Below are 24,181 nucleotides of genomic sequence, written 5' to 3'. Positions count from 1 at the left end.
TGGTAGGATATAAAGCAACTATAAAACTTTACATTCCCGCTGGTGGTGTAAATTAGGTCAGCTGCTTTGAAAAACAAATTGTCCTTATCTAGTATAAGATTCTCATGCCTGAAACTTCCATATGTGCTTGAGGAAAAAGCATACAAATTAGTGCTTAAAACATAATTGTTAACTGTTAAGCAACCCACATATCATCAGTAGTAGGGCGGACAAATAACTATAGGGACAGCCCCAAGATGGAGCACTATTAAATAGTTCACATGAATAAATGAACTTTGACTATATGGAACAGCTTACATCTATCTTCAGAATATAATGTGATGTGAACAAAAGCAAGTTGTCACTTTATTATTACTCTTTTTATTTTTAGTAGACTGAACAATAAATATATATATTTATATATTGCTTAAAGATACAGAATGTATGGGATAAAAAATTTATCTAGGTAATGGTAAACACAAAATTGCAAATTTATTTGTGAAAGAAGGAAGAGTAAATATGACACGGAAGAGTCCAAAGAAAACTTCTAAGTTAAATTGGCTGGTGGGTATCTTTTCTTATCTGAAAATTGAAAATATATATATTTTTAAATTTTTAACCAGAGTACTGCTCAGTTATAGCTTAATGGTATTGTTGGGGGTTGAACTAGCTACTTCTGGTGCCTTAGGCATGAAAGTCTGTTGTGCTATCTCCCTGGCTCAAAACTGGATAAAAGTAAATAATAAATAAATAAAAAGATTTGGTACATACCCTTGCTTTTAGTAAATGTTTAAGCAAGGGATGAAATCTTCTTTGATATCACCCATCACCTTCTAATTCACTTGCTCCTTCCTTGTTCTCTGGGCTGTTGTTTTTTTACAGTAAAAACCAAAAGGAGTAAAATTCCTTCCCGACCTAGGCTTTTTGAGCTGACATTTTGATGTTCTTTGTGGCCGACTCTTCTCTTTTGTCAGAGTGTAGTTCCTGTTTCTTCCTAACTTTTCTCTTAGGAACCTCAGACTATCTGGAGACTTACTTTTCTTCATCCTAACTGAGGAAGTTAGGAGTACTGATAGGACTCTGAGGTGTGGTTATTGTTATTCTTGACACAGGCAGGACTATTTTTAAGAGTTTTGCTATCACTGCTTGTTTTACATCATGGATGAAGAGATGTACAGAAAAAGCAGTGTTTGTGGATTAGTTATGAGGACTTTAAGTATGTATTTCATCTTGCCCTACACTAGGACGGATATCTGGAAGTTTAGCCTGTCAGGATGAGAAGCGAAAGTCAGTGAATTGAGAAGTTCCATTTTTCTCTTTTCTCTCTTGGAGGGTGGAGCTTGCCTGGAGCTGAGAGGGTAGGGCATTCTGGCTCTGGGAGGGGACTCATTGCTCTTAATGGGGGAAATTCTATTATTAAGTATGGTTTCAGTTTAATGGGCAAGAATTCACCTAGGAAACTTACTACCTTTATGTGTCAATATTACAGGGTATAAGAAAATTACTTTTCTTGATTAAAAAAAATTGGCAGAACCTTCAGAGTTTTAAATCTCAAAAGGAAATACTATTGAATAAGATCAGAGGGTCTATGAGATCCTGACTCCCTTTTAGAGTCTTTATTTTTTCCTCCCATTATTTTACTGGTTTCCAGAAAAAATCATAGTTGTTTCCTTCCATCTAACAACATTGCTTCCGTTTAGACTGTCATTTCCTTTATTTAAATGTATAAATAATTAGTAATTTTTATTATTACAGTTGCTATCATCATCAAACTAGAAATCCAGTGAACCATCTGCATTCCTGTCTTTTTTCCCAAATTTACCTTCTTTTCATTCCATCTTCAAATTTAGCAATTCTACTAGAATACATCTCAGTTGCATGTATTTCAGCCATGTTTCCATGCTCCCATTCTTACCTTTCTGCTAGGCTGTTCCTGCACAGCAGCCAGAGTGATTCTTTCACATGTAAATTAGATAGTTATAAATGATGAATGCTTTTCTCATGCACTTGAAATACTCAGACTCCTTTTTCAAGGACCTACAGGAATATGTATGTTCTAACCATAAGTTCTTCTCCCACTACTTGCCATCCTCACCAGCCACACTTTTAAAAAATTTTTTATTTTTATTTATTTTTTTTAATATTTTCCTTCATAGGATAAAGAGAAATTGAGAGGGGGGAAGGGAGAGAGATAAGAGATAGGTAGGTAGGTAGGTAGGTACATAGATAGATAGATAGATAGATAGATAGATAGATAGATAGATAGATAGATAGAAAGAAAGAAGGAAGACTGGGCTCTCGTCTTTGTACATAGTAATGTGTGCACTCAACCAAGAGCACCACCACCTAGCGCCCCAGCCATGCTTTCTGTGTAACCTCCCTCACTTACCTTTTGGTTCCTCACATAAACCAGTGCTTTCTCCCATCTCATCATCATCTAAGATGCTGTTCTCTGTGCTTAAAATACATTTCCCACACTCATCCTTCTTCATAAAAACCTACCCTTAATCTATAAGAAGTAATTGGTTATTTCTTGGGCTTTCAGATACTTCCTCTATTGGCATTCATTGCCCTAATTATGGTATGTAACTTGTTGTAGTTGTTGTATCTGCTTAATGTCTCTTTCACTCACAAATTTGTGTTGTCCACAAGAGCAAGAAATTTCCCTATATATATATATATATATATATATATATTTATGTATTCCCTTTTGCTGCCACTGTTATTTTGTTGTTGTAGTTATTATTGTTGATGATGTCATTGTTGAATAGGACAGAGAGAAATGGAGAGAGGAGGGGAAGACAGAGAAGGGGAGAGAAAGATAGACATCTGCAGACCTGCTTCACTACCTGTGAAGCAACCCCTCTGCAGGTGGGGAGTCAGGGGCTCGAACCGGGATCCTTAAACTGGGCCCTTGCGCTTTGCGCCATGTGTGCTTAACCCACTGCGCCACCACCCAACTCCCAAGAGCAAGAAATTTCTATATGATTGATTCACCACTGTCTTTACTCTGTACTTAATAGGCACACAATGTGTGTTTGTTCACAAAATAGATGAAAATATATAAACCTTATTAATTTGTTCCCTTACTGCTGAATAATAAGGTTTTCAGTTCTGAGTCGTTCTAAACAATAATAAATAATTTGGACATAGACATTTTTATTTATTTTGGAATAGTCTCAGGAGTAGAGTTGCTAATCAGAGTATAAATATTCTCATGACTCATAAAACATATTTCCAAATCACTTATAGAAAGATTTATCTAGGAGGGCTGGTTGGTGGCATACACAGTTAGGTGCACACCTGCAGTGGGGACACTTCACAAGGGATGAAGCAGTTTTGCAGGTGTCTCTCTTTCTCTCTCCCTATCTCCCCCTCATCTCTCAATTTCTCTCTTTCCTGTCCAATAAAATGAAAAAATACCCACTAGGAGCAGTGGATTGATTCACTGTGCCAGCACTGAGCCCCAGTAATAACCCTGGAGGCAAATATATATTATCTGGAGTTCTGGGCAGTGGTGCACCTGGTTAAGCGCACACATTACAGTGCATGAGAACCCGGGTTCAAGCCTCTGGTCCTTAACCTACAGGGGGGAAGCTTCATGAGTGGTGAGGCAGGAAGTAGGTGTCTCTCTGTCTCTATCCCTCTCTAACTCTCCTTTCTCAACTTCTGTCTGTCTCTATCCAATAATAAGTAAATTTTCAAAAAAAAGATTTTTAAAAAGATTGTATTATAATTTTAAACTATTTTCCTTTTTATTTTCTTAGTACTTCACATAGAGCATATTTTTAAATAGTTTCATTAGTAAAATCTAGCTTCTAATATCTGTAAAACTAGTTTATTGAATGCTTATCCTGTGCCAGATATGAGATACTATTTATACCTTACGTAGCAGATTTATTCACATTTTACAGGTGAGGAAACTTGGGCCTAGAACGTGTAATGGATTTGTTCAAATTTCTGAAATCAGGATATCTCCTATTGAACCATTTATGCTTACCCACATTCCTCCAGTTCTGGCTAATTTACATTTGTTCTAAAACTGCCACAGACTCAATGTCACCTCATCTAAATCTTCAGCTTCCTAACTGCTGAATCCTACCCACCTACCCACCTGTCTTTGCATTTCTGCCACATACTGCTGGAGTCTGGACTCTCAGGCCCCTAGGAAGGACCTGACTCCAATGACCAATGAGTTCTGTGTGGTTTACTCCAAGCTGCATTTCACCTTTGGTATTTAGCAAAGGGATAAATGGCCACCTCTTCAGCTCCATTCTTAAATACAAGGGGTTCATTTTGACCCAGCATTCTAATAAGCTCTTAGCCATATATAAAGAGCAAGCTATAATTACTAATAGGGAGGGCAGTCTGCTCCTGGGGTCCTTGGTATTAAACGCTAAGCAGCTTTCTGGCTATTTAGAAGAAAGATGTTCTTTCTGTTGAATTACAAGTATTCACCTGGGTCCATTGCCCACCCACCCACCCCCATCCTCACCCCACACAAGAAAATAGAGGGAAATGTAGGACTTGTTGCCAAACTGTTGGGTGTTTCTCTCTGTTAATAACTCCTCTAATTGTTCTTAACCTTTTAGGCTCTCCCTGCTTGCCCTATCCAGGCCACCTGTGAAGCTGCCTCCAAAGAGGAAAACAAAGAAAAAAATCGATATGTAAACATCTTGCCTTGTGAGTGTTTGTGGAGTTTCTTGGGATATAACCTGAAACCAGATTTTCTAAGGATGGAGGGGAAAATCTTACAGTGGAATATAGGAGGTATGGTATGAAGAATAAGGTCAAGCCATTAGGCTAAAAGACTCCTTTCGATTCCAAAGGGGGCTCTAGGTATTCACAATGTTGTTTTGTTTTTAAATTGCATTGTATGTGTAATAGGCCCAAATTTATAAGCAGTCAGGGAAAGCAGTTTCACTAGAATCAGATGAAAAATGCTCTCTGTTGAGATTTTTATTTTGTAGTTCTCATTACAGATAAATTCTGACAATTTTCTTTATGATTTCTCCCCAGAATTAACCACTGTTAATCAGTTGATCTGTAACCTAGCAGGCATTTTTTCCCCTAAGCCAACAGTCTTCAGAATGGGATATGTATGCATAATTGGGATGTGAGAGCAGTCTGTTTAATACTTTTTTTTGTAACCACTCTTTAAAAAAAAAAAATCCTTTAAAAATTTCTGGTGGGGCTCGGGCGGTAGCATAGCAGGTTAAGCGTAGGTGGTACAAAGTGCAAGGGCCGGCTTAAGGATCCCGGTTTGAGCCCCCGGCTCCCCACTTGCAAGGGGGTCGCTTCACAAGTGGTGAAGCAGGTCTGCAGGTGTCTTTCTCTCCCCTTCTCTATCTTCCCCTCCTCTCTCGATTTCTCTATGTCCTGTCCAACAACAACATCTATGGCAACAATAACAATAGCAACAACAAGAAGGGCAACAAAATGGGGGGGGGGGTGGCCTCCAGGAGTAGTGGATTTGTAGTGCAATTACCGAGCCCCAGCAGTAACCCTGGAGGCAAAAAAAAAAAAATTCTAGTATAGAGATGGGGAGATCACATAAGGTTATATACAAGAAGACTTTCATGCCTGAGGCATTGAAGATCCCAGGTTCAGTCCAGCACCACCATCATCCACAGCTGAGTAGTGAGTACTCTGGTAAAATAAATAAGTTAATGAATTAGTTAAAATTCTTGGTACAGGACTGGAGAGAGAGCTTAGTGGGTAGGGTTCAAGCCTTGCCACACATGTAGCCCAGCCTTGAGTCCCAGGACACGTACGAACTGTGATGACACTGGAGGGTTCTCTTGTGACTCTGAGTGGAAAAGTCCCACACATAAAACTATGGGTTTTTTTTTGTTGTTGCCTTTTGGGGTGCATAATACTAGAGAGTGTCATTAAAGGCATTTTTTTAAATATTTATTTATTCCCTTTTGTTGCCCTTGTTTTATTGTTGTAGTTCTTATTGTTGTTGTTACTGATGTCGTTGTTGGATAGGACAGAGAGAAATGGAGAGAGTAGGGGAAGACAGAGAGGGGGAGAGAAAGATAGACACCTGCAGACCTGCCTCACCGCCTGTGAAGCAATTCCCCTACAGGTGGGGAGCAGGGGGCTTGAACCGGGATCCTTCCACCTTTGCGCCATGTGCGCTTAACCCGCTGTGTCATTAAAGGCATTTACAGGTCCTTGAGTCTTACTTGTATATAAATATGTGTGCATATACATATTGTGTATTTTGCAGTGATTACTTGTGAAAATGAAAGAATGAGAGAGACCAGAACACTGATCAGGACTAGCATATGTTGGTGCTGAGGAGTAAACCTGTAACCTCTAGGGCCTTAAACATACAGACTGATGTTCTAAGAAGCTGTACTATCTCCCTGACCGTATATTACATATACTTAAAATTCTAGTTGAGTGACCCAAGGGGTGCACAGTGAGTAAGACTCTGGACTTAAAAACAGGAGGTCCCTGAGTTTGATCCCCTGCATCCCATGTGCCAGAGTCATGCTCTGGTTCCATCTCTTCCCTCCCCACTCCTTCCTTCCCTCTCAATCTTATGTTAATAAATTTTTAAAAATCTAATTGACTTGCTGTATACATTGCTTTTTATTTTTTTAAGCCAGAGTGGTTCTAGGGAATGGTGTGTGTGTGTGTGTGTGTGTGTGTGTGTGTGTGTGTGTGTGTGTGTGTGTTCTCATCTCTGGCTTATGGTGGTGCTAGGGATTGACCCTGTGACCTTTGGTGCTGCACTCAGGCATGAAAGTCTTTTTGCATAACCATTATGCTGTCTCCTCATCAGTATTTCTCAGTTTATTCAGCTAGTCTCCTAATAATGGCTAAGGTGTGTCCAAATATTAGCTGCTATAAATAATCACAGTGACATCTTTATGTACATATGTCTCTGTACCCATAGACACTGATGTCTCTTTTGGTTAAGTGAAATTTAATTTAAATGAAATATTAATTATTGCTTCTTTTCTAGATGACCACTCTAGAGTTCACCTAACACCAGTCGAAGGAGTTCCAGACTCTGATTACATCAATGCTTCATTCATCAATGTAAGGAACTCAGATTGTTCTCTTTATTACCTTGCATAGCCATTGGATACTGTCGACTGGCTCCACCTCTGCTATACATTTGGAAGAATATTTGTCCCTCCAAGTTTAACCTGAAAAGTCCCTGACAGCAAGTCAATTAGATTTTTTTAATTTATTAACAGAAGATTGAGAGGGAAGGAGAAGGGGTAGAAGAAGGAGAGAGAGATGGAATCAGAGCATCACTCTGGCACATGGGATGCTTTTAAGTCCAGAGTCTTACTTACTATGCACTCACTGTTCAGAGAGGAATATATTTATTTTACCAGAGCACTGATCAACTCTGATTTATGGTGGTACGGGGGGATTGTACCTGGGACTTTGGACTCTCAGGTATGAGAGTCTCTTTGCATGACCGTTATGCTATCCACCCCCACCCTGGTGTTTTTGTTTTTCTTTTTTTCCTTGACATGATTGTAAAGAACAATGGTTTTAAAAAAAAAGTTAAGGTGGTCCGGGAGGTGGCACAGTGGATAGTGTTGGACTTTCAAGCATGAGGTCTCAAATTCAATCCCCAGCAGCACACATGCCAGAGTGATGTCTGGTTTTCTTTCCTCCTATCTCTCTCATTAATAAATAAATAAAATACTAAAATAAATAATAATAAATATTTAGAATCAAACAAGATCATTTCAAATTTACTCTAATGTTTATTCTGTTATCATTCCCAAAGGTTACCATGCAGAAATCTTCATCTGAATGTGTTTGTTTTTTTTTTTTTTAAGATTTTATTCATTTATAAGAAAGATAGGAGGAGAGGGAAAGAACCAGACATCACTCTGGCACGTGTGCTGCCGAGGATCAAACTTGGGACCTCATGCTTGAGAATCCAAAGCTTTACCACTGCGCACCTCCCTCACCACAGAATGTACGTTTTATCAGGGAGTCAGGCGGTAGCACAGCAGGGTAAGCGCATGTGGCGCAAAGCATAAGGACTGGCATAAGGATCCCGGTTCAAGCCCCTGGCTCCCCACCTGCAGGGGAGTCGCTTCACAAGTAGTGAAGAAGATCTGCAGGTGTCTATGTCTTTATCTCTCCCAGTCTCTCCTCCCTCTCAAGTTCTCTCTGTCCTTTTAAATAAAATGGAAAGAAATGAGGAAAAAATGGCTGCCAGAAGTGGTAGATTCATAGTGCTAGCACCAAACCCCAGCAGTAACCTTGGTGACAGAAAAGGAAGGAAGGAAGAAAAGGAGGTAGGGAGGGAGGAAGGAAGGAAGGAAGAAAAAGGAGAGAAAACCAAGCAGCCCAGAAGGTGGCATAATGGCTAGAGCACTGAACTTAAAAACATGGAGTCCTGGGTTTGATCCCAAGCATTACATGTACCTAGACCTTTTTCTTAAGAGGAGCTTTAGTAACAGTGTCTCAAGAATTTCATTTGAATTCATTTTTGGTTTTTACTTTCTTTTTATCTCTCACACCCCCCCCCCCCCACGTCATCCTGTAGGGCTACCAAGAAAAGAACAAATTCATTGCTGCACAAGGTAAAATAATGGTGATTTTTTTTTTCCACTCTTGGACTTAACTATGGGCTTGGTTCTTTTCTTCCCAGTGTTGAATAGATTGATAAGAATGTGGTAGTGGGGAGTTGGGCGGTAGCGTAGCGGGTTAATCGCACGTGGCACAAAGCGCAAGGATCCCAGTTGGAGCCCCAGCTCCCCACCTCCCCACCTGCAGGGGAGTCACTTCACAGGCGGTAAAGCAGGTCTGCAGGCGTCTCTGTCTCTCTTCCTCTCTGTCTCCCCCTTCTCTCTCAATTTCTCTCTGTCTCTATCCAATAACAAATAAATAAGTAAAAGAATGTGGTAGTGTTCTGTGATTATTGTTAACTGTAAGAAATATAATAATAATACAGGTCCATGAAAGATGATAAATGACCTAGTGGGGGTTGTATTGTTAAATGGGAAACTGGGGAATGTTATGCATGTACAAACTATTGTATTTACTGTTGAATGTAAAACATTAATTCCCCAATAAAGAAATAAATTTTTTAAAAAAAAGAAATATAATAATAAAACATTAGAAAGAAAAGGACAGAGGACCCAGTGAGGGTTGTATTGTTATGTGGAAAACTGAGCAGTGTTATGCATGTACAAACTATTGTATTTACTGTCAAATGTAAAACATTAATCCCCCAACAAAGAAATTAAAAATAAATAAAAGAAAGAAGAGGAGGGGCCAGGTGGTTATGCACCAGGTTGAATGCACATGTTATGTGCAAGGACCCTGGTTCAAGGCCACTGCCGTCCCTGTCTCCACCTGTAGAGGAAAGCTCTATGAGTGGTGAAGCAGTGCTGCAGGTGTCTCTCGTTCTCTCTCCCTCTCTATCTCCCCCTACCCTCTCAATTTCTGGCTATCTCTATTCAATATATAAAGTTAATTTTTAAAAATTAAAAAAAGAGGAAAAATGGGCCACCAACAGCGGTAGATTTGCCATGCAGTCACCACCCCAGTGATAACCTGGTGGCAATTTAAGAAAAAGAGAGAAAGCTACACACAAAGACATTTAATGAATCCCTGTCTTAGGACCTATGGGAGATGGCGTCTCTAGGCAGACTGTTCAGAACTTGAATTTAGGAACAGTCTCTAGAGATGACTGCTGCCTTACAGGGCCCAGGTTGGCTCATCATGGACCTGAGCTTCCTTGTTTAATCATAGATAAGTGGTCTAGGAACCATCAAAGAAGAGAATCAATTCCATGATCCTGTACATATTCTGTACACACTGCTCTTCTGACAAGTGTTCCTCACCCTTTATTTCTAGCAAAAATGTTCAAACATTGAAAAATAATAGTGTTATGATCCATAAAATTTCATTTATTTAGTCAATCAACAGATATTTATTGACCGTATATTATATGCCAGGCACTGATCTAGGTAGTATAGCTGTGTAGCAGAATAAAATCCGGTGTAGCCCTTGCCTTTTTAGGAGATGCCGCAGCACTGGAGTTTCCTCTGGCGCCATGGCATTTCTTTGTGATGCCAGAGCTCACAGGCTGTGCATATGGAAAGGCAGATTCCCTGCCCAGTGTGATATCTCTGGTCTAGCAAAAACTTTTTTTTTAATTTTTTTTAAATATTTATTTTATTTATTCCCTTTTGTTGCCCTTGTTGTTTTATTGTTGTAGTTATTATTGTTGTTGTCGTTGTTGGATAGGACAGAGAGAAATGGAGAGAGGAGGGGAAGACAGAGAGGAGGAGAGAAGGATAGACACCTGCAGACCTGCTTCACCGCTTGTGAAGCGACTCCCCTGCAGGTGGGGAGCCGGGGTTCGAACCGGGATCCTTATGCCGGTCCTTGTGCTTTGCGCCACCTGCGCTTAACCCGCTGCGCTACAGCCCGACTCCCGCAAAAACTTTTATAAGCCTTTGACTTTCTTCATCTTTAAAAAACATATATTTTTTGATTTATTAATGGTGGTATTGAAGAACCAGAGCATCATTCTGGCATTTGTGATACCTGGGATCAAAACATCGGGACCTCATGCTTGACAGACTATCTATCCACTGTGCCACCTCCAAGGCTGCACACCTGTTGACTTTAAGTTTGCATTCTCTTTAGTAAATCTCAAAACCACAAAAACAGTACTGAAAAGAAAAGCCATCAATTGAAGTGTGCAGGTGCCAGAAAGATGTGCAGAGAGGGGAAGTTGTTTTACTGCCTGATTAAGATCAGGAAAAATCATATGGAAAAAGTGAGGCTCCAGCTCTGTTTTATGACACAGCAGGTGGATGAGAATTTAGAAAGGGTGCACAGAGAGAAAGGGCAGCCAAGGCAGAAGTGCAGGTGGCTCATAGGAAGAAAGGACGACAGGAGTTGAGCAAAATCATTGTAAAGGGTGTGCTAAGTAGAAGAAAGTGTGAACAATAAATAGTAAGATATCAGAATCTAAAGGAGTAAAAGGCAGGCTAGGAAAGACTTGAATCATAGATAATAGGACATCATTATAGGATTTTCATGAGAGTCCTGACAAAATGTTTGTATTGAGAAAGGCCTTTCTGGGAAAGGGACTATAAGAGCAAGATAAGGGCCAAGGGGAACCAGTCAGAAAGCTGGGGTAGGAGAGCTGGAAGAAAAGATGAGAGTAAGGCAGTGTGTCAGAGAAGACAACTTTGGTGTTCTCTTCATATTCTGACAACCTCCTAACTCTACTTCCTAGTAAAGTGCCTATCATATACATGACGAAAATATGGGAAATGCTCACTTAATAGGTAGGTGAGCAGATAGATGGATATTTAGCTGCAGTCATATACAAACTTATAAAGGTTAGGAATGCATATTTCTAATTTCCCAGCATTTTTCTTAACCCTGGATATATGTTTTTCTCCTCTATACTATTGACTACTCTAGGACCAAAAGAAGAAACAGTGAATGATTTCTGGAGGATGATCTGGGAACAAAACACCGCCACCATTGTCATGGTGACCAACTTAAAAGAGAGAAAGGAGGTGAGGAGAATTTACATAGGAGAGCCCTTGATACAAGCATGACCAGCAGGGGGACTGCTCAGCTAAAGTCCGAACCTGGATTGTACACCCTATGTGGTTAGTGAGCCAATTATTCATCCAGGTAGAACCCATCTAATGTGCCTGTCAGACTTTCCTGTGGCCTGAAAGCCTCCGGTAAACCTTATGGGTATATGCCAATCATGTGATCTCTGACAATCAGAAACTCACCCTGGTGCAAAGCAACCTGAAAGAAAGACTTGGGACTTTAGCCAAGGAAAATCCACTGAGCCAGTTTTCTCCCCACCTTCTCTAGTTTCTCATTGCACTAGTTTCTTGCCTGAGCTGACAGAGGCAGCTCTACACTGAGACTCTAAGGAGTGCAAGGGAATGTGAAGCCCAGGCCTGATCTGCAAACTTTCTGACTGATCATTTTCCATTTGTAGTTGCTGTGCCTGTTCATATCACTGGACCACAGGCAGAATCAGCTCCAAGTCCTAGACTAGACCCCGGAGAAGAATCCCTGTTCAATATAATTTTTTAAATATTTTATTTATTTCATTTCAATGAGAGAAAGGCCAAAGCACTGCTCAGATCTGCCTTATGTTGGTACTAGGGATGGAATTTGGGACTTTGGAGCCTCAGGACATGAGAGTTGTTTGCATAACCATTAGGCTATCTCCTCAGCCCTTAAGGTAGTCTTTCTTCAGACTGAATGACCTTTGGTCAACTTGACCGCTATACCAAAGTGTTGAGTATGTTGATCAGCATCTCCACAGTGCTCTGGAGGCATAGTACTAGGGCTGGGTTTTAGCTTTATTTCCTCCAACCAGATTTCTGGCTGTTGAAATTTGTCCTAGGCCTGCATGCCAGATAAGGAAGGCCTTGGGCCTCTTTGGTTAGGGTTACAGTCTGCCTCAGTCTACCCTGGTGACACCTCAGAGGTCACTGGCTCCTATAGTGCAGACAGTCTTAACCCTAGAACAGATGAGATATTGTGCAAGTGATAAAATAGCATCCAACTTACCCTTGTCTGAGCGAGTGGCCCTTGCTGAGACTGTACATAAGTTAAGCAGTTATACTAAATAAGTCTGCAGCTAGCTGAAGTGAGGGAAAGGGGGTATCTGAAGTCTTCAGTCTAATCTTTTCCACTTAGGTCCTTTTCATCTGCTTAGAGACAGGTCTAAAGTCAGAAAATGTGTATCTCTTCTTTTCCAGTGTAAGTGTGCCCAATACTGGCCTGACCAAGGCTGCTGGACCTACGGGAATATCCGAGTATCAGTAGAGGATGTGACCGTCCTGGTGGACTACACAGTGAGAAAGTTCTGCATTCAGCAGGTACTGTCTCCCACCTCCATTCTCAGTTCTCTCTCAGGATTTACTGACCACTGAAAGGGTAGGTAAGATAGGTTGTTCTTGCCCCTTCTTACTCAGGGTGGTCAGGAATGGGTATGTGTGGTATGGCTGGACTCTGAATCAGAGACCTGTGCTCCTAGGAAACTTTCTCCTCAGAGCTCAGAGACCAGCATATTTATGACTGGGAGGAAAAGCACTATAGACAGAGCGTGATCATCTTAGATATGAAGCAGTTATATTAGGAGGTGGTACATTACATGGGCATTTTTCTTACTTCTCTCTTACTCTAAAGACTCCTGACACCAATGCTGTGGTGGGTTTCTCACCCCTCAACCTCTATAGCATCCCTGGAGGCCTGAGCAAAAGTCACCTTCAGCTGCCTGTATGGTGCAGTGAATAGGAAACTTGTTTTCAGATAGAAGGACAGGAACAAGGGCCAGTTGAGCACACATGTGACCGTGCATATGGACCTAGGTTCAAGCCATGGTCCCTACATGCAGCTGAGAAGCTTCAGGATGAATGAAGCAGTGCTGAAGGTCTCTGTCTCTGTCTCTTTCTCTCTCTCACCCCCCATCACCCCTGCCCCTCTTAATTTCTCTCTATCCTGTCAACTAAAAGAAAAAAAAATAAAAGCAAAAAGAAAGGTCACTGGGAATAGTGAATTTGTCATATAGGCACCAAGCCCCAGTGAGAACCCTGGTGGCAATGAAAAGAAGGAAGAAAAGAGGCAAGGAAAGGAAGAATGAAAGAGGGGGAAAAGAAAAAAAAGACAAGAACAGAGATATAAAGCTTCCTTCTGGGGGCCAGGTGGTGGCGCACCTGAATGAGCACACGTGTCACAGTGCACAGGGACCCAGGTTCAAGCTCCCAGTTCTTACCTGCAGGGGGAAAGCTTCACAAGTGATGAAGCAGTGCTTCAGGTGTCTCTCTGACTCTCTCTCTCTCCATCTCTCTCTCTCTGTCTTCTCCCTCCCCTCTCGATTTCTGACTTTTTAAAAAATATTTATTTTCCCTTTTGTTGCTCTTGTTTTATTGTTGTAGTTATTATAGTTGATGTTATTGCTGTTGCTGTTGTTGGATAGGACAGAGAGAAATGGAGAGGGGGGAGAGTAAGACACCTGCAGACCTACTTCACTGCTTGTAAAGTGTCTCCCCTGTAGTTGGGAGTAGGGGCTCGAACCGGGATCCTTATACCAGTCCTTGCAACTTTGTGCCATCTGCGCTTAACCCTCTGTGCTACCGCCTGACTCCCGATTTCTAACCTTCTATCCAATAAATAAATAAAGATTAAAAAGAGTTTAAAAATAAAATAAAGCTTCTTTCTGTATAGTGGGGCCATGCTCAAATCTCAGTCATGCATAAGACAAAGCAAGTGTGCTTTCCAAGTGAGCTATCTTGCTGGGCCCACATCTTATTTCTACTAGTTCTCGGACCGTGGCCAGGTCATTTACCATCTGAGTCTCACTTTCTACATCTATAGGCTGCGAATAACAGTAACAGTTCTCCCTCCTTCATGGGCTTTCTAAGAAGACTCTGTCCATGGCTAAAACTTCCTAGGGTACACTCTCACTTCCCCTTGCCAGTGACAACCACAGCTGACCCTGATCCTTAAGCCTTACCCTCCCTCCCCTAGTAGTGCCCTGCCCCACAGTATCAGTGTCAACACCCAAGATCTCCTTACTTTACAGGTGGGTGACGTGACCAACAGAAAACCACAGCGCCTCATCACTCAGTTCCACTTTACCAGCTGGCCAGACTTTGGGGTGCCTTTCACCCCAATTGGCATGCTCAAGTTCCTCAAGAAGGTGAAGGCCTGTAACCCTCAGTATGCAGGGGCCATCGTAGTCCACTGCAGGTCAGTGTGGTCTGACTCCTAGCTCCCAACTTACGCCACACTCTGCTTCTATGAACAGAGCAGAGGCGAGCCCAGGTGTCCTGGCTAACAAACTGGCTCAGAGCAGATGAGCTGTTGGAACCCCCAAGGAAGCAAAGAGGCTTCTCGAGTTTTGTTGCTGGATGAAGAGCACTTGAGGACAGAGGGAGTAGAAGGCCTTCAGAATTAGAGGTGGGGAGACCGACCACTGCTGTGAATCCAAGGAGCTGGCTTGAGTGTTGCCTTCTGTACTTGGACCCTCCAGGCCCTTCTAAGTGTCATGGTTCCCTAGGCCTGATGCCTAGAGATAAGCTCAGGGTACACAGGGGTTGTTGGCTCCATAAGAATTCCAGGCCTGGGCAGGGATAAATAGCATAATGGTTATGCAAAGGGACTCTAATGCCTGAGGCTCCAAAATCAAAGGTTCAATCCCCCCACACAACTGAGCAGTGCTCTGGTTAAGACAAAATAATAATAATAATAATAATAGAAGCCTAAAGAAACCCATGCTCACACGAGACTTGTTGGCCATCCCAGTAACAACTCTGCTCTTTGACTATAGTGCGGGTGTAGGACGTACTGGTACCTTTGTCGTCATTGATGCCATGCTGGACATGATGCATACAGAGCGCAAGGTGGACGTATACGGCTTTGTGAGTCGGATCCGGGCACAGCGCTGCCAGATGGTGCAAACAGACGTGAGTGATTTATGGGTGAGGTTAGGGGCATTCCAGAAACAATGTCTATGTGCCTTGTGATTAGTCAGCCTCCTAGGTTATTATAAATGATCAACATACAGTGATAAATTATGTATTAAAAGAAATGTGGAGCAGGGGGGAGGTTATGCCTTAGGGGGATTAGGAAGGCAGGTGTCATTTGCACTAGGCTTTAAAGGAAAAATTCCAGATGGATACAGGCACGTTGGCAGCTGAAAGCTGGTGCCACAGAGCTGTGACTCAGCTCAATCACGTCTGGGAGCAGCAGTGAGGTCAGCCCTGTAGTTAAGACATGATGTTCAAAGAGCCCAGCACCAGGAGGGAGCCTGGCTCAGGTTTTGTGTTTCACCAGATTTCGACAGCTCCATTAGACTACCAGTTCTATGCTCTTGAAATGACTGTCCTTCTCCAGAATTCTATCCAAGGATATCAATGTAAGATTCTCTAGGCCTACCTCTCTAAGTTGGAATGAGAGCAAATCTTTTAAATTTTATCAGAGTACTGCTCAGTTCTGGCTTACATTGGTGCCGGGATTGAATCTAGGACCTAGGGACCTCAGGCATGAAAGTCTTTTTGCATAACCACTGTGCTATCTCCCCTGCTAAAGAGCAAATCATCTTATCCACGTTAGGGTCAGAGAAGGAGAATGAAATGAAATGAGGGTGGGAGGGTTAACTGGGGACTCCAGGGCCATATTGTATGTAACTGAGAACCCGGGCACTGTCTGCATTCCAGATGCAGTATGTCTTCATATACCAGGCTCTTCTGGAACATTATCTCTACGGAGATACAGAACTGGAAGTGACCTCTCTAGAAACACATCTGCAGAAAATTTACAACAAAATTCCAGGGACCAGCAACAATGGATTAGAGGAGGAGTTTAAGGTGAGTTGGAGCTGAACCACCTCTTTCTGACTGAAGGAGCCACGTGACACTTGCTTCCTTGTAGACTTACCAACAAATCATGAATCCCCTTGTAAGACATGTGGGTAGGTAGCTAAGAATCTTTGACTCCTTATGTATATCCTGGTACTTGTCAACCCATCCTGTACACTGGAGTCAGTTGTTTGGATTGTATTAGGAGGTGGGACCCAAGTGATGGTTTTACTTTTTAAGCCTACCATGTGCCCACACTGGTGGTTATATTGTGTGGCAAAAATAAATCTTTTCATCTTTGCTTGGCCTTTCAGTTAAGATCAAATGTGGCACCTGCTTTTTTTTTTTTTTTCCCCTCTTGTTACCCTTATTTATTGTTGTTGTTACTGATGTCTTTGTTGTTAGATAGGACAGAGAGAAATGGAGAGAAGAGGGGAAAACAGAGAGAGAGGAGGAAAGAAAGGTAGACACCTGCAGACCTGGTTCACTGCCTGTGAAGCAACTCCCCTGCAGGTGGAGAGCCAGGGACTCGAACCGGGATCCTTAGGCCGGTCCTTGCACTTGGCATCTGTTTTTGTCAGTTTAATATGTGGCATCTCCTCTACTCAAGGACAATATTTTAATTGGACTTTTGGAGCAAGGAGGTAGAATAGGAGCTTGCTCTGTCTGCTCCATGCTTTGACCAAGTACTACAGTACCTCCAGGAACCTAGGGAATATATTACATTCCCATTAGTGAAAGTGTTCCCAGTGGGTCAGGCTGTGGCATATTTGGTAGAGCACACACACTACCATGTGCAAGGACCCAGTTTCAAGCTCCCAGTCCCCACCTGCAGGAGAAAGCTTCACTAGTGGTGAAGCAGTGCTACAAGTATCTCTTTCCCTTCTCTCTCTCCCTTTACCTCTTTCTATTTCCCTCGCACGCACACTGATTTCTCTGTGCCTGTCTCTATGAAACAAGTATTGAAGGAAAGGGGGGGGTCGGGTGGTGGCACAGTGGGTTAAGCGCACGTGGTGCAAAGCGCAAGGACCGGGGTAAGGATCCTGGTTTGAGCCCTCGGCTCCCCACCTGCAGGGGCGTCGCTTCACAGGCGGTGAAGCAGGTCTGCAGGTGTCTGTCTTTCTCTCCCCCTCTCTGTCTTCCCCTCCTCTCTCCATTTCTCTCTGTCCTATCCAACAACGAACAACATCAACAATGGTAATAATAATAACTACAACGAGGCTACAACAACAAGGGCAACAAAAGGGGGAAAAAATGGCCTCTAGGAGCGGTGGATTCATGGTGCAGGCACCGAGCCCAGCAATAACCCTGGAGGGAAAGAAGAAAGAAAGAAAGAAAAGGGGGTGGCACACTCATTTAAGCACATGCCACCATGCGTTAGGATTGAGTTGAGTCCCATTCCCCGCCTACAGGGAGGACGTTTTATGAGCGGTGAAGCAGGTCTACAGGTGTCTATCTTTCTCTGTCCCTCTCTATCTCTCCTTCCTTCTCAATTCCTCTCTGTCCTGTCAAATAAAAATCAAGTAGAAAGGGGGGAAAAATGGCCACCAGGAGTCATGGATTCATAGAGCCAGCGCTCAGCCCTAGCACCAAGTCCTAGCAGTAACCCCGGTGGCAGTCAAAAAGAAAAGAAAAGGCAGGGCTCCTAAAAACAAAATATTCTGGGATAGGTGAGGAAGACCACATTCCTTAAGGTAGTTCTTCTCATACTTGTATACCTCAGGGTCCCATTACAACTTGAGTGTCCGAGTCAGGTCTGAGTTGGGGTCTGTGGTTCTCCATTTCTGAAAGGTAAGGCTGCTGCTACTGATTCATGCATTACCCTTTGAGTAGCAAGGATTGAGAAGGAACCTCAGGCGCCAGTGATGAAATAGCTCGCTTGGATAGTGTGCTGCATTGCCTTGCATGCCACCCAGGTTTGAGCCTGGCCCTAACTGCACTGAAGGAAGCTTTAGTACTATGGTCTCTTTCATGCTTTCTCAGCCTCTCTACTTCTCTGTCTATCTAAAATAATAATAACAATAATAGTACAAAGAGAGAAAGAAGCTCAGAATCAGGGAAAAGGAGAACGTACGTATGAATAAAGTTTTCATAAGCTTTGAAGTAGCCTGTGGGGGTGGGATGGCAGGGATAGAAGGAAGGCAGACACATTGCCTCCTGTGGGTCTAAGATCCTTATTCTAGTTCTCATAAAGTTCCGGTCCAAGGGAGTTCCAGAAGGGCCCATAGGACTCCAGAAAGCGCTGCTTTCCATTCTTGTAGTCTGTTGACTGAGCTTAAGGATAGAAGAAACAGTGTTGCCAGCGAGAGGTGCAGGGTTCAGGTAAGAAGAGCTCTGCATAGCCGGGGACCTGGAGACACAGGTCCAGTGATACGCATCATCTTCTCAACTTCAGTTACTGGGATCAGTAATGTTTCCTCCCTTCCCAATTCAGAAACTAACATCAATCAAAATCCAGAATGACAAGATGCGGACCGGAAACCTCCCAGCCAATATGAAGAAGAACCGAGTTTTACAAATCATTCCATGTGAGAACTCTCTCCCCACCCCAGAACTTTAGTGCCCCCTTCCCTTTCCATTTCCCCACCCACTTCTTCTCAGTATAAGCGAATGATCAGCTTGGAAATAAGAATTATAGCATTGGCTCTTATTGTTCCCAGTTCTTTAGCAGCTTCTGGAAATAAAAGAACACGAAGACCAAAGACTTTCTCCCTCCTAGGCTAGAAACAGGCATGTTCTTCCCCACCTGGGATTGGTTCTACCCAGGCTCTGGGGTAGTGAAAAGTGGAAAGAAAGGTGGAAAAAGAAGGGGAGGATAGGTGAAGTTGGGGAGCCACAAGCCGCTGTCTTTCCTGCAGATGAATTCAATAGAGTGATCATTCCAGTTAAGAGGGGTGAGGAGAACACAGACTACGTGAACGCTTCCTTTATTGATGTAAGTACTGACTGTGGCCCCTAAGCTCTCAACATTCTGTGGAAATTCAGCAGAGTCTTGTTTTCTTGCCCTCTTTGTGCTTGGGAAGATTGTCCCTGAGTCTGTCATCAATTTCAGAACTTATACCTACCCACCTACCCTGTAAACTCAAAATTTGGGACCCCAGAGAGCTGAAGGGGGTGTGGGGAATGCTAAGGGCTTGCTTGCACCTGTATAACAGCTGGAAGCAAATTGGTAATGCAAACCGCAGCCAGAGATTGAAGACACAAATCTCTGATCTTTCCCATCCTGTTCTCTTCATATTCTTTCCAACAGTCCTTTCCTTTCACCCCTTTAGAAAGAGACCAACTGATCAAACAAGATTTGTCCCTTGGCCAAAGGAAGGAGTTTATCTCCACATAGTCCCCATCTTTCCCTACTTCTCCCCTACCTGTGATTGATTCTACCCAGGCTCTGGAGTAAAGAGGAAAGGTGGAAAGAGAAGGGGGGTGGGAACAGGTGACAGGTCCCTGTTTTCTACTCCCTGTCTTCCCTCCCTGACTAAACCACCTCATTTCTCCCATTGGCGTGGCCTGTGTAGGGATACCGGCAGAAAGACTCCTACATCGCCAGCCAAGGCCCTCTTCTCCACACTATCGAAGACTTCTGGAGAATGATCTGGGAGTGGAAATCCTGCTCTATTGTGATGCTAACAGAACTGGAGGAAAGAGGCCAGGTGAGCTCAGAAAGGTTCGGGGCTGTGCAAAGCAGGCTGCATGGAAAAGTGGGTTGGGCATGGGGGCAAACCTATTTAGACTTTCTGTCAAAAAAACTGTTTCCAGAAAGTATGGCCCAGTAAGTTGGCTGTATGTAAGCAGTCAGTAACTTCTCTCAGGACTGGAAGACCAGTATGATCAGTCTACTTTTCCTTATTTTCCCAGACATGTCCTAATTAATACAGAGTACATTTATGATTGAGGATCTTTTTTTTCTATTTTAAATATTTATTTATTCCCTTTTGTTGCCCTTGTTTTATTGTTGTTGTAGTTATTATTGTTGTTATTGATTGTTGGACAGGACAGAGAGTAATGGAGAGAGATGGGGAAGACAGAGAGGGGAGAGAAAAGATAGACACCTGCAGACCTGCTGATTGCTTGTGGAAGCAACTCCTCTGCAGGTGGGGAGCCGGGGGCTCAAACCGTGATCCTTAAGCTGGTCCTTGTGCTTTACGCCACCTGCGCTTAACCCGCTGCGCTACCACCAGACTCCCGATTGAGGATCTTTTTAATTGCCAACAATAAAGTATATAAAATTTCTCCAAAAAAAAATTAGTTACAAACAAGTGAACATATTTTGTTTTATTTACACCCTCACTTGTTCTGAAGATATTAAACAGACTCATATACCTGAGAAACTATCTGCCATGTACAGGCAGTGTACAGGGTCCTAGAATAATAAGAAGGAATAAGGCAGCTCCTGCCCACAGGAGCTGTAGAGGGAACTGAGCCACATGTAGTCAGAGACAGGCTATTATTATTGCCCTTGTTGACACAATTCGTTGTTGGATAGGACAGAGAGAAATGGAGAGAGAAGGGGAAGACAGAGAAGGGGAGAGAAATATAGACACCTGCAGACCTGCTTCACTGCCTGTGAAGCGACTCCCCTGCAGGTGGGGAGCTGGGGGCTCGAACCGGGATCCTTACGCCGGTCCCTGCGCTTTGCGCCACTTGCGCTTAACCCACTGCGCCACCGCCCGACCCCCAGTCCTTGCGCTTTGTGCCACATGCCCTTGACCCACTGCGCTACCACCCGACCTCGCATGGACAAAAGTACCCTCGCATGGACAAAAGTCCAGGTTCTGACAACTGAAAGGTACTTTGCAGATTAAAAAGAGGGCGGGGGGCCGGGCAGTGGCACACATTAAGCGCACTTAGGAAGTGCAGGGATACCCAATCGGCCCCCAGCTCCCCATCTGCAAGGGGGGTAATTTCACAAGCAGGGAAGCAGGTCTGCAAGTATCTGTCTTTCTCTCTCACTCTCTATCTCCCCCCTCAATTTCTCTCTGTCCTATCCAATAAAATAAAATAAATGGCCACAGGAGCAGTGGGTTCATAGTGCAGGCACCAAGCCCCAATGATAACCCTGGAAGCAAAAAAAAAAAAGAGGATGAAAGTAGACTGGGCTGGGTGGACATGCAGAGTTTTTCTGGTTTTTTGGTCTGAACACAGCTATAAAATGTGGAAACAACCCAAGTAACACTCAAAGGGTGACAAAAAGGAGTGAGACAAAGACATTCTCTGTCAGTGTTTCAAATTAGACTATAAATAATGCCAGAAGATTAAGTGATTATCTCTGATGGTGGAGTTAAGTTTTTATTTTTACTATTTTGCCTCCAGGGTTATTGCCAGGGCTCGGTGCCTGCACCATGAATCTACTGGTCCTGGAGGCCATTTCCCCCTCCTTTTTTTTTTCTTACCCTGGTTATTTTACCATTGTTGTGGTTACTATTATCATTGTTGATGTTGTTGTTGGATAGGACAGAGAGAAATGGAGAGAGGAGGGAAAGACAGAGAGGAGGAGAGAAAGATAGATACCTGCAGACCTGCTTCACTGCCTGTGAAGTGACTCCCCTGCAGGTGGGGAACCAGGGGCTCAAACCGGGATCCTTCCACCAGTCCTTGCGCTTTGTTTTTTTTTTTTTTTTTTTTTTCCTCCTCCAGCTCCAGGGTTATTGCTGGGCTCGGTGCCTGCACCATGAATCCACCGCTCCTGGAGGCCATTTTTTTTCCCCTTTTGTTGCCCTTGTTGTAGCTTCGTTGTGGCTATTATTATTGCCCTTGTTGACACAATTCGTTGTTGGATAGGACAGAGAGAAATGGAGAGAGAAGGGGAAGACAGAGAAGAGGAGAGAAATATAGACACCTGCAGACCTGCTTCACTGCCTGTGAAGCGACTCCCCTGCAGGTGGGGAGCTGGGGGCTCGAACCGGGATCCTTAAGCCGGTCCCTGCGCTTTGCGCCACATGCGCTTAACCCACTGCGCCACCGCCCGACCCCCAGTCCTTGCGCTTTGTGCCACATGCCCTTGACCCACTGCGCTACCACCCGACCCCGGAATTAAATTTTAAAATGTGGTGTCTTCGTGAAGATAAGAAGTTAATTGGAAGGGCAACAAAAGGGAATAAATAAATATTTAAAAAATATTAAAAAAAAAAGAAGAAGTTAATTGGAGTCATGCAAGGACCAGCATTCATAGGGCAGCCCTGCCTCTACCACACATACTATTCTGAGTCTCTCACCTCTCCCATTGCCCCTCCAGGAGAAGTGTGCACAGTACTGGCCTTCTGATGGACTGGTGTCCTATGGAGACATCACAGTGGAGCTGAAGAAGGAGGAGGAATGTGAGAGCTACACTGTCAGAGACCTCCTAGTCACCAACACCAGGGTAAGGTGGCTATTGGGTGGAGCTCCTCCCACAAGGGAAGTGGGTTATTTCTGCCTCTTTTAACACCCCTTTTGCCAAAGGAGAACAAGAGCCGGCAGATCCGCCAGTTCCATTTCCATGGCTGGCCTGAAGTGGGAATCCCCAGTGATGGAAAGGGCATGATCAGCATCATCGCGGCTGTGCAGAAGCAGCAACAGCAGTCAGGGAACCATCCCATAACCGTGCATTGCAGGTACTGTTTGCACCAGTTCTCAGAAGAGAGAAAGGGATAGATTAGGGGGTGGGGGGCTCATAATGGTGAATGTATGTCAGGTGGTGAGAAAAGTCAGCTAAGAATGGGATTTGGGTGAGCACATGGAACACAAATGATTTAAGATGATCAGTAACAGTGGAAGATCTTGGCATTTGTTCTTCTCTCATTAAGTGCTAGGCAATCATGGGCCAGGCGGTGGCACGCCTGGTTAAGTGTACACATTGCAGTGTGCAAGGACCCAGGTTCAAGCCCCCTGGTCCCCACTTGTAAGGCTGCAGGTGTCTATTTCCCTCTCTGTCTCCCCCTTCCCTCACGATTTCTGACTGTCTCTATCCTATCAATAAAGATAATTTTTTTTTAAAAAAAATTTTTTAAGAAAGTTAAAAAAAAGTGCTAGGAAATCAGTGTCAGGATATTGGACATCAGGCCTGAGGAAATAGCATAGTATGTTAGAATGCAATATTAGTATGCCTGAGGCATCAAAGTCTCAGCCACAACAGAGCAGTCTGTAGCTTCTCTCTTGCCCCCACCCCTAAAAATCCTCCACTATTAAGGAAAATACAAAAATAAAGGGGTAGCTGAAGAGGAAATGTAGGCAAGATTTTTTTCCTCAAACATAAGATGGGAGATGTTTTTAGAACATTTGTATGAAGATGGTAGTTTTCCAGAAGAAAGCCTACTGATACAAGATAGTGAAGGTCTTAAGGAGATAAAGAGACACCTGTCAATGTGTGGGGAGTGACAGAATCTACCTGGTCCCCAAGGTTCTTAGTGTTCATGACCTTGTATGATTCACTCCCGATGAGTATGGGAGGGACCTCTGAAGTTCTCCTAACAGAATAGAGTAAGGGTGATGGAAAAGACACAAGTACCTGTATGTGATCACATTGTATGAGATCATAATGCTCATCTAGCAAGGAGAGACTCTCTCTTTGGCTTGTTTAGAAGAAGCAAGCAGCCACACAGGCAAGATCCATGTGGCAAAAAAAATATGCATAGAGGACCTCAAAAGATTCATGTGGTCCTGCAGCTGGCACAGCAGAATCGCTCAGAACTTGTGAGCATGAGATGCTGAGCTTAATTCCTAGCACTACATATGCCAGAATGATGCTCTGCTTCTCTCTCTCTCTCTCTTTCAACATGAATCCTTTTTTAATACTTTTTATTTTTTAATTGATAATACGGAGAGAAATTGAAGAGGGGAAGATAGAATGAGAGAGATACCTGCAACACTGC

The 24,181-nt window shown here is 43.3% G+C and overlaps 1 protein-coding gene and 1 non-coding gene across 4 annotated transcripts in view; both read left to right on the top strand.

The window, feature by feature from the left end:
• The window catches only part of PTPRA (protein tyrosine phosphatase receptor type A), a 129,096-nt gene that overhangs the window by 99,796 nt on the left and 5,119 nt on the right, over positions 1 to 24,181 (top strand). For all 3 annotated transcript variants that reach the window (XM_060187394.1, XM_060187404.1, XM_060187416.1), the window contains 13 exons: positions 4,572 to 4,662; positions 6,959 to 7,035; positions 8,516 to 8,552; positions 11,419 to 11,516; positions 12,732 to 12,851; positions 14,558 to 14,724; positions 15,305 to 15,440; positions 16,194 to 16,343; positions 18,769 to 18,862; positions 19,193 to 19,269; positions 19,850 to 19,984; positions 22,567 to 22,692; positions 22,773 to 22,924. In XM_060187394.1, the coding sequence (XP_060043377.1) occupies positions 4,572 to 4,662; positions 6,959 to 7,035; positions 8,516 to 8,552; positions 11,419 to 11,516; positions 12,732 to 12,851; positions 14,558 to 14,724; positions 15,305 to 15,440; positions 16,194 to 16,343; positions 18,769 to 18,862; positions 19,193 to 19,269; positions 19,850 to 19,984; positions 22,567 to 22,692; positions 22,773 to 22,924 (1,460 nt within the window). The remainder of the gene's footprint in view (positions 1 to 4,571; positions 4,663 to 6,958; positions 7,036 to 8,515; positions 8,553 to 11,418; positions 11,517 to 12,731; positions 12,852 to 14,557; positions 14,725 to 15,304; positions 15,441 to 16,193; positions 16,344 to 18,768; positions 18,863 to 19,192; positions 19,270 to 19,849; positions 19,985 to 22,566; positions 22,693 to 22,772; positions 22,925 to 24,181) is intronic.
• Positions 16,874 to 17,056, top strand: LOC132542605 (U2 spliceosomal RNA). The gene has a single exon (XR_009553572.1). It is a non-coding gene; the product is annotated as a U2 spliceosomal RNA (small nuclear RNA).

This window comes from Erinaceus europaeus, chromosome 1 (assembly GCF_950295315.1).
Source record: "Erinaceus europaeus chromosome 1, mEriEur2.1, whole genome shotgun sequence".
Taxonomy (NCBI): domain Eukaryota; kingdom Metazoa; phylum Chordata; class Mammalia; order Eulipotyphla; family Erinaceidae; genus Erinaceus; species Erinaceus europaeus.
The sequence above is the reverse complement of the archived record's forward strand: the minus strand, read 5'-3'. Positions and strand labels throughout refer to the sequence as shown.